Source organism: Bicyclus anynana, chromosome 8 (genome assembly GCF_947172395.1).
Source record: "Bicyclus anynana chromosome 8, ilBicAnyn1.1, whole genome shotgun sequence".
NCBI lineage: Eukaryota > Metazoa > Arthropoda > Insecta > Lepidoptera > Nymphalidae > Bicyclus > Bicyclus anynana.
In genome coordinates, this window is record NC_069090.1 from 12825168 (window position 1) to 12835679 (window position 10512).

At 34.0% G+C, this 10512-nt stretch overlaps 1 protein-coding gene across 1 annotated transcript; it reads right to left on the reverse strand.

Annotated features, from left to right (window-relative positions):
• Positions 1-1129: 1129 nt before the first annotated feature.
• LOC112053125 (fatty acid-binding protein, muscle-like) lies at positions 1130-8263 on the reverse strand. The gene is made up of 4 exons (XM_024092424.2): positions 8015-8263; positions 3685-3854; positions 2322-2432; positions 1130-1274 (listed from the first exon to the last, which is right to left on the reverse strand). The coding sequence occupies exons 1-4, from the start codon at positions 8085-8087 to the stop codon at positions 1215-1217; spliced, it is 414 nt and encodes a 137-aa protein (XP_023948192.2). The 5' UTR covers positions 8088-8263; the 3' UTR covers positions 1130-1214.
• Positions 8264-10512: the final 2249 nt, after the last annotated feature.

Below are 10512 nucleotides of genomic sequence, written 5' to 3' on the forward strand. Positions count from 1 at the left end.
CAGTAGCTATCTTGTGATTGGGCTTGATTAATTTGTATTGATGAGGACATTTCACCTAGATATAGGTTGTGACTGTCATTTGGGGTTTTAACACGACTACACAGAGTAACATAACTTGGGGGAATTTTACTTGTCTACATCTAAATCTATTCAAAGTATGATTACACTAAAAATTGATAAATAAAAAAAATTAATATAAAAAAATTCAACCAACTTCAAAAACATAAAACGTACCGACTAAACTAAAAAGCGAAAAATAACTTCGTATTAAATTCTACCTACTGATCAGTTTGAAGGCGGTGCTTATGAGATTATCCCAGGGTATTATCAGTTGTGTAGTGTTGTAGTGTAGTGAAATAAAGTTTAAAACTTTCAGTACACAGCATGAATAATGGTCCGGGATCCGCAGAACATTTTTTACAACTGATTACTATCAAGTTTATTCGTGAGTAGCTTAATCTCTATGAGACGATCAATTTTTTTATTTGCGAAAATTCTTGATTCTGGTAGCTAGCCGAGTTACCAGGAAGTAAAATTTTATGAGCGTCGGAAGGAGTTAATGTACTAGGCAATTTGTACGACATTGTGGCTGTTAAATTAATTAAGCAACAGTAAAAAAACAGCTGGTTAGTAACAACTTTTATTATCCTCGTTTTTGATACAAGTTGGGAGTTTTTTTTTACTGTTGATTAGTTAATAGTTATTCTCGTATAATCAGTTGTACAAAATGTTCTAGGGATCCCTGACTATAAGGAATTGAATTCATCAAATCAAAAATCATTAATAACCATTAAACTGGCCAACGTTATTCGTTACTTTATACATTATGTTCGGATAACGTTATAGTGATTAAATTGGCAAGGCTTTAAATATTATTTAGGTAACACATTACTCAAATGTATCTATGCATTGCATGTATTACCTATTATGTAGATATTCAGTGGTATTTTTTGGCCTGGTCCGATATTTCTTTTTGTAATTTTAATGATTAGCCAAAAAGCCTTCTAAAAAATATTCATCTTTATTAGGTAAACTTTATTGGTCTGAGGGTAAACATGATTGATTGCTCAAGACTATGAAAACAATCACAAAATATAATTAGGCATGTTTATTAAAATAAAAAAATATGTTTCACTACAAAACTCTACTTTATATTATATTAATTCAAATCACAGTACGAGTAATTAATTATATTAATCAGGTGTCGGCTATATCTATTCAACTAATTCGTATATCCGTATACATCTTCCATCCCAACCATCAGCGGTTGTTGTCTGAAAAAAGAAAATAATTTAATAAGCAAACAAAATAAATAAGCAAACAACAATATTATTTTATTCCTCGTGGATGTAGATTATAAAAGATTAATTTAATTGAAGAAATTATATCAACTTAGTGCAAATGGCTACAGAGAAAGAGGGCAAGACAATAGTTTAGATACTGAAAGTAGAGACTGAAATCGCCTTGCAAATAAAAAAAAAAACAATAAAATAAATTAAAAAAAAACGCTTGTGTCCAAACTTTTAAACAATTCAAATAAATAAATTTACTGCCTTCATAAAAATGTATTTAATCGTAAGTATTCAGATAGAGTTATTACAATATTTGCACTATAATTTTGGAAATGTCCTCCGTTTTTATGGTTAAGTAAACGTCCACAAGGAACCCTTGTAGTTTCGCTACGTCTTTTTGTCCGTCTGTCCGCGTCTTAGCGAAGAGACTAAGACCAAGACTAGAGTTTTACTACTAGAAAGCTGTAAATTAGCATGAATATGTATGTTGTATGAGTTACATTAAAAATGTAAAAAAAGTCGTAAATCCTCCCCTATTGTTGGGTAGTTTTTTGAAAGATGTGTGAGAGTGTCTTCTATCAATTCATTTCGATTTAGTGATCCGTTTGTAAAATATTAAGCTTTTAAGACCTAATTTTTGTTAGTGTCTAGTGTTCCCACCCTCTACCGGCTAAATGGTTGTCTATGGATACGTGAAAAAAATCACGAAAGTATGATATATTATGAAATTACAAGGAAAACTATAACAACTACAAAAACGTAATTGGAAATCGAAAATTTCATACTAATTCAGTTGTTAATAAAAAAGATAAATTTGTTGTTATGATAATTCAGTCTGTTAAAACTAGAAAGCTAAAATTTGGCATGGATATGTATAATAATGATGTTTTTTTTCTCGTATAACCCATTGTGTGGGATATCACTTTCGATTTTTGGTGAATTATAAGGGTGTAAGTGCTTATTTAATCTACGGAACCCTACACTGTGCGTGGCGCGTGTATTAATAAGTATTAAAGAAATGTTTCTTACCACAGTCAGTGTTTTATCGGAAAATTCTCTGATGTGTGTTGATTTTCTACCATTATCTTCTATTTGAATTTGAATAAGAGAGCTGCCGTCCATACGCATTACTGATTTCACCTGAAATAATATAGGTGAATATTTAAAAAAATCACTTTATTATGACAATAGCTGACGCCGCGCGGTTTTACCCGCGTAGTTCCCGTTCCCGTAGGAATACAGGGATAATGTAGAGCCTATAGCCTTCCTCGATAAATGGGTTATCTAACACTGAAAGAATTTTTCAAATCGGACCAGTAGTTCCTGAGATTAGCGCGTTCAATCAAACAAACAAACAAACTCTTCAGCTTTATAATATTAAGTATAGATTATTAGTAGATGAGCTGTGATAGCCCAGTGGATATAACCTCTGCCTGCGATTCCGGAGGGTGTGGGTGCGAAGCCAGTGCGGGGCATGCACCTCCAACTATTCAGTTGTGTGCATTTTACGAATTTAAATATCACGTGTCTCAAACGGTGAAGGAAAAACATCGTGAGGAAACCTGCATACCAGAGAAATTTCTTAATTCTCTCCGTGTGTGAAGTCTACCAATCCGCATTGGGCCAGCGTGAATAGGAGACTCGAGCTCAGCAGAGCCGAATATGGGTTGATAATGATGATTAGTAGATGTCCGCGACTCCGTTCGCGTGAATTACTATTTTTCACAAATCCCGCAGGAACCATGGATTTAGCTATATCCAAAGGTCCACTGTATACCAAAAATATATCATGTATACCAAGATTCATCTAAATCGGCTTAACCTTGAAAAGGTTACAGTACATACTTTCGCATTTATAATTTTAATCAGGATTATTATTTCACTAATGATTAGCATTCTAAATAATCTGTAACTCTATCTTAATATTATAAGAGACGAATTTTATTACTTTTCTAAGTTTGTCTACAGAACCGATTTTGAAATTTTTTTAATAATATTTTACCACTAGAAAACCACGTCATTCGTGAGTGTCAAAGGCTAAATAAATTATCCCCGTATTCTCGCGGGAAGGGGACCAATCATTTGCCACAAAAAACGTTTTTCTCACCTATTTTTCTTATTTAATTTCTCGTACGTGTCGCGAAGCTGAAGTGGCAATGGGCGGAGCACATAGTTTGAAGAGCCGATTGCCGTTGGGGTCCCAAGGTGCTGGAATGGCGATCCCGCACTAGAAAGCGCAGTGTTAGTCGACCCCCTGCCAGGTGGACTGACGACATCAAGCGAGTCGCAGGTATTTGCTGGATGTAGGTGGCTTAGTATCGTGATGTTTAGAATTCCCTACAATATGTCCTGCAGTGGACGTCCATCGGCTGACATGATGAATTTCTCTTACCTCAACTCCATCAGGTCTTTGTTCATTAAACTCTTCACCAATTTTGAAGGTGATTACAACTTTTCGAATCGGCGTCGTCATTGTCAAAGAGTAGGAGCCATCTTGGTTTCTTGTGATAACACATTCGGGTGACAACGCTTGGACCAACTTCCTCGATATCAGCCCCACCTCTGTAATCAAAATTGATAATAAATGGGTCACGTTTGATAAGTAACATAAGAAAGCTCCTGGGAAGTACTGAAGTTATCAGTACTCTGGTTTTTCAACGAAATTTTTGATTTTTAATACTATTAAGCGATAAATTTCGAGCAGGTTGTCTAAAAAAATTCTGCAATATATTTTAAATCTTAGTGTAATAAGTTAAAACATTTAATTTTTTTTTGTAACACATTTGCTCGTAAAGTATCGCTTATTTCACCAATTTCAATATCGTAATGTATCTCATTACGCACATGTGCCGTAAATATAAAACCTTTATCATCCGTCTAAAAATGAACGGTACTTTTTTAAATCTTGGCAAAGAGTTTTTATGTCAGAAAATTGCTCAACATTTTATGAAAAAAATTAACTTTGTGAGATAAAATATAATAAAAAAACATTTAATTCTTTAATTTTAATAATTTTGACAATTAATGTCATCCATTTATCTAAAACAAAAATATTAATTTAGTTTATTAGTAATACTGACTGTTTTTGGTGCATTTGTCTAAAAAAAATCAAACTCTGGTGTGCGCAGTTATTTATCTGTGAAAAAATGACAAGCGTATCAAAATGTCATCAATGTCAAGATGCAAATTCATTTTCAAAAAGTGTGTTCAAAGTGTGTTTCCTCGCAAATGTGTTATAAAACATCGTATGACATACGTGCGCTTTGATAATTACAGCCTCTACTTCCTTACTATAGCTCTCACTTTGGCTCGAGCTGCAATATCGCCTCGGCTGTAATTTTCAATTACCGCACTTATATCATAATTAAAACACTTTCCATCAAATAAACAAATAGGTGAAGGTGGTACTTCTGATTCGACTTCTACATACAAGCATTTATGTAGTCGTCTCTAAGCAATCATAGAGGTAATTATGATAATCTGTATAATGTAAACCAAAGGTGTTTAATGATACTCATATCGTAATCGAAGACACTTAAACATTATTAAGATGTTTGTATGCTACTGAGGAAATACAAAGACGATGATTATGTAGGTGCTTACGATTATAAATTATATATACCTATATTTTTTATAAATTAAGTAAATGCATAAAATGTTTTTATAGGTTGACGTATAAGCAGCTTTATGCTTCCAATTGTTCTGTATAAAACGGAATCCCTCGGATTTCTTATTTTAATTATCATGACTTAGCTGGGCGGAGGGGGGGGGGGACTGGTATTATCTATACAGAGGTTAGAGTAAGGTTACCTTTATTCTACATTAGGTATTAATAAACACAGAGTAAGGAAGGAGTAAGCTACTCGCACTAATAGCGACTGTTACAGTTGCAACATAAGAAATACAAAATACTTTTGTTTGAAAAAAAACAAACCGAATCTCATTTATTAAGATATCATTAAAATGACAAAGACATTATCATATCAGGGAGACAGAATCAAGACCGGGAGCCGCAGCAGAAAAAGCTGAAACCGGTAGGTAAAGTATGCCTCTCTGACAGAGAGTTACATATTTGTACCTTTTGCCATGGAGTCGCAGTGCCAAAAAATATAACCGAATTATTTCACCGCGACTAGTTGCCTCGACTGGTGACAGAAAGGCTGGCTCATTTTTTGCGCAAAGGATCAACCTGACTGTCCAGCGCGGAAATGCAGCCAGTATTCTTGCCACCATTCCACGTGGGCATGACTTGTATAGTTATTAGGATAAGTTAGCTTAAGTTCCTTATTGTATGTATTCTTTCTCAATAAAGATATTATAAGATCGCTTTACACATGCAACTAATGTGGAAACCAAACGCAGTCATGTGAACAAGGTTAGCAAGTGCAAGTAATTGAATTCTTTACGATATAATGCGTTTCCATTACGTAACTACACCTGTTTGTATTGTGAGTAATCGTACTAGGATGGTGGAAATGAAGACAATTAGCAGGTAGGTTAACTATAAGTATTACTATATTTAATATGCGGATAACATACATTGAAACTGCTAGAACTACGTCGTACGAAGTTATTTCGTACATGTGAAATTCTTTTTTTAAACCCGCGGGAACTATGATTTTTTTTCGGGATAAAAAGTATCCTATATCTTACTCATTAATCACCTCTGTCTTCTACCTATCTTCTGTCTTTTGTCTGTCTTCCAGTGAAAGTCCCATTAAAATCCAGAAACCCGCAAAGATTAACCCGCACAAAAAGACAGACAAACCAACGAAAATTTAAAAAAAAGTTTGTTTATGTTTTAGTATCGTGTAAGCTGTAAGCACCTGAGAAAACTCTTTAACTTTTCGATATTTTGAAGACACTTATTATATCACTTGAACGAAAATAATCGACGTAGCCCAAAGGATTAGCCAACTGAAGTGGCAGTGGGCGGGCCATATCTGTCACAGAACAGATGACCGCTGGGGCAGACGTGTTCTGGAGTAGAGACCACATATCAGCAAGCGCAGTGTAGAACGCTCTCCAGCTAGGTCAGGGGTCACCAAATGGCGGACCGCAGTCCTCATCCGGACCGCCGTCTCATTGTGTGCGGACCGAAAACTTACGTCTCCCGCAGTATAAATTTCGATCTCGACTTACTGATGAACATCTCCAGGATTTAAGGTCAAAAGCTTGCACCAATTTCACTCCAAACGTCAGACAGATATCAGCAACAAAAAATATCACTTTTCTGATAGATAAGTTTGTTTTTATTATAATGTGTGGACCGCGAAGGTCATATCATTTCTTAAAATGGATCCCCAGCGAAACTAATTGGTGACCCCTGAGCTAGATGGTCCGACGACATCAAGAAGGTAGTGGAAAGCGGCTGGATGAGGAAGGCGGAGGATCGTGTGTGGTGGCTCGCTCTCGGAAAGGCCTATCTATGTCCAGCAGTGAATGGATACAGGCTGTTGATAATGACAAACACTTTAACTTTATTGATGATGATTATAAATGTCTGTCTTAAAAGTTAATGGAGAATGGAACTGAAGACTGATATTAACACGTCTTCTAAGTTTAAGCATAATAATTACAATTTGGACATTTTGTACTTAAAACTATATGTCTGAATAGCACCTTTCGCAGATTCGTCTATATCTCCCCGTTTAAACAAATACCTATCTGCTAGCCTTTCTCTATTTTGGTCTTTGTTATCAACGTATTAAAATAAGCATAAAATGAATAATAATAATAATAATAATAATTTATTTATTCATCAGAAAGCAGGTTTACAAAGATTACTTAAATATAATAAGACCCTGATACTCTCTACCATAATAATTTGGTGTATGAAAAATTTTAATAGACTATGTATAATCCTAATTTAAAAGCAAACAAATAAAAAAAAGAAAACATATGTAATAGCTTATACAATTTAACATTTTAAGATTCAATGATTATGACAAATTTAACTCAAAACTACTGTGACAGATAAAATAAAATAATAGTCATAATATATACTGTCAAAATTATTAAACCTTGTTAAATTTAGTGCAAAGTCAAGTAATTATTACCAGTGAAATGTTAAAATGTCAATTAAAATTATGTCAAACACACATGTCAATTAAAATTATGTCAAAATATTTATCATACGTCAAAAAAAAAAAAAAAAAGAATATCATTAAAATTTGTAATTTAAATACTCATTTAAGTTATAGAAACATTTATCCATAAGCATTTTAGAAACCTTACTCTTGAAACTATTTACATTGTCAATCTTATAGATATCTGGTAGTTTGTTATATATTGAAATTGCACTACAATGTACACTCTTAGCGAACATGTCAAGCCTTTTTGGTGGCATTATTAGCTTATCTTTTCTTCTTCGCCTGACATCACTTAACTCATTGTAACTTTTAAAATATTTAGGATATCTTTTAACTAGTAATAATATTTCTAATATATACAAACAAGGCAGAGGGAGAACATTGAACCTTTTAAACAAAGGTCTACATGAGTCAAGCGTGTGCAAGCCACATAAGGCCCTCAAACAAGCCTTTTGCTTAACGAAATTGACAAAATGTCATTTACCCACTGTGTGATATGCACCACTAAGCACCGGATGACATTTTTACATAGAATCTCAAATTCGTATAATGTCGTCAAAGATAATGAATAAGCCAAGTATGATAAAATAATCTATATACTAATCAATAAATAACCTTCACTTCACTCACCAATAAATTTTAAGTATTCCTCAAAGTTTTCCGATGTTTTTAACTTGTATTTCTTGCCGAGATATTTTTCCATAGCGTCTAATTAAATGCGTACACACGTCAATAACACTGAGCGAACGGAAACGGTATAACAACTTAAAAACAACCCAAACAAATCCCCACTGATCTATAATATAATAACTCAATAAAAAATAGAATTAGAAATCCGCAAAATCCTTAAATTCTAAGTTTTTTAAGACTATTAACTGAGCTATCGACGTGATGAAATGTTGCAAGGTTTCGTACTAAAGCATACAGGTTTCTTTTACGTAAAGAATAGAGAAGAATAGATTTGACGGCCTCCGTGGCGCAGTGGTATGCGCGGTTAATCTTAATTTGTCCAGGTCTGCCTGGTGGGAGGTTTCGGCCGTGGCTAGTTTCCACCCTACCGGCAAAGACGTACCGCCAAGCGATTTAGCGTTCCGGTACGATGCGGTGTACGAAAGGGGTGTGGATTTTCATCCTCCTCCTAACAAGTTAGCCCGCTTCCATCTTGGACTGCATCATCACTTACCATCAGGTGAAATTGTAGTCAAGGGCTAACTTATAAAGAATAAAAAAAAAATCCTTATAAGAAACAATCCACTTTCTTCTGGCATTTTATTTCTTTTACTAAATTTTTAAAAGACCCGACTTTTATTTTCTCTGTAGTTCAGGAAACGATAAAATTAAATAATGGCTTAACTTTGAAATCTGGCATTTTGGCAAATGACTGCTCATTCTATCTATATACCAATCATCATCTCATCTATGTATATACAAACAAATTAAAAATTAAGGTATTAAACGCATACTTTTACATTTCAATGCATTTTACGTTAATACAATAATTTTGTATTATATATTGTGTATTAACGTAAAATTTTATTTGGTTAATTCGATGTCCTGTTTTAAACAAGGGTTGTAAACGAATTAGAAATTCAAGGCGTGTTATATGAAAAGAAAAGTAGGTAGGCACTACCTACAAGTATAGAGAAAAATCTAGAAGCTACATTTGTAATGAAATCCTAAAAAAACATGGTTTTTAATTTTTATAGAACGGCGGCCTAAATTTTGAATAAGGTTGTGTCATGTATCGTAAGAAAGGGCTTCATAGACACAAGCTTAAACCGTTTTTTTTAAATATTTTTTTGATGTACTCATAATTTTTGGATGTACCTATGTATGACGAAGGATGATTTGTACGGAACCGTCGACTGGGCGAGTTCGACTCACACTTTTCCGGTTCTTACGTTGAGGTTATGTTTTTCAATATTAAAAAGAGTTGTATGTAGCGAGCCAAGATAACGATACCAATGGAGCACGTGCTAGTATAATGATTAGTAGATAATCAATACGTCATATAAATGAAATTGAAGTGTCTGTGTGTGATTTCGAAATAACTGTGTGCATACAGCTACTTATTTACATGACATTGCAACTTGTTACATACAAGTTGCAATGGCAAACTTTAGTTAATGAATAAACGTTTTTTCATTTTCATACAAGATATTTTTTTTTAGAAATTTTTGTCTGTCTATCTGTTTTTCTGTTTGTCCGGCTGTACACTGGAAGACAGAGGAATTTATAGAGCAACTTAAAGCGTACTTTTCATCCCGATAAAATTCATGGTTTCTAGTAATAGTCTAGTCTTCAATAATACTAGCTGACGCCGCGTGGTTTCACCCGCGTGGTTCCCGTTTCCGTAGGATTACGGGGATAATATATATCCTATAGCCTTCCTCGATAAATGGGCTATCTAACATTGAATTTTTCAAATTGGACCAGCAATTTCTGAGATTAGCGCGTTTAAGCAAACAAACAAACTCTTCAGCTTTATAATATTAGTATAGATAGCTTATGTAGGTACATGATAATCGCGGTCTGCAACAAATAGCTAATAGGTATACAAAGACTGAATGGTTAATTTACATTTTATTCGTAAAGTACAGTGTACATGATAGGAAAAAACGAATCGACAGTCTCTATACTTAGGTTTTATTTATGTTAAGATATGCTTTGAACTTTAAGGTCATTGTTGTATTTAATTATTATGAATAAACATTATTGTTATGGTACTAACTAACATTTAATATGAGTACCTACGACTACCAAACCTATATTAATTGAATATTCAATTGTCTGCTAAGTACCTATTTGAATGGATTTTGTCGAGCAAAATAAAAAGTCTACTCATGACTTCAGTTCTAACTTAAAAGAAGCTAGTGATTTCGTGCGCCGAATATCCAGTGGCGTAAGCATAATCGCTGGTAAAATGAAACGAGCACATGGTTTAAAGGTTCCATATAAAAGAACCGATCAAGTGCGAGCCACACTCGCGCACTGTGGGTGGAACCTGGGCGGCTATTCTGTAACGATGTTTTATACAACTCGCGAATTCAGAGTTCACGGGAAATACCTTGTAGGTTTTGATTTACTTGCGAGTCGCGTGTTTTAAATTATGCGGTTCAAATTGCTTT

Bases quoted from the DNA above. Each gene is read 5' to 3' on its own strand.
- LOC112053125 (XM_024092424.2), bottom strand. From the start codon at position 8,087: ATGGAAAAATATCTCGGCAAGAAATACAAGTTAAAAACATCGGAAAAC. The intron at 3,855-8,014 runs GTGAGTGAAGTG...TTTTGATTACAG, and splicing joins GGAATACTTAAAATTTATTG to AGGTGGGGCTGATATCGAGG. The intron at 1,275-2,321 runs GTAAGAAACATT...TTCTTTTTTCAG, and splicing joins CCGATAAAACACTGACTGTG to ACAACAACCGCTGATGGTTG.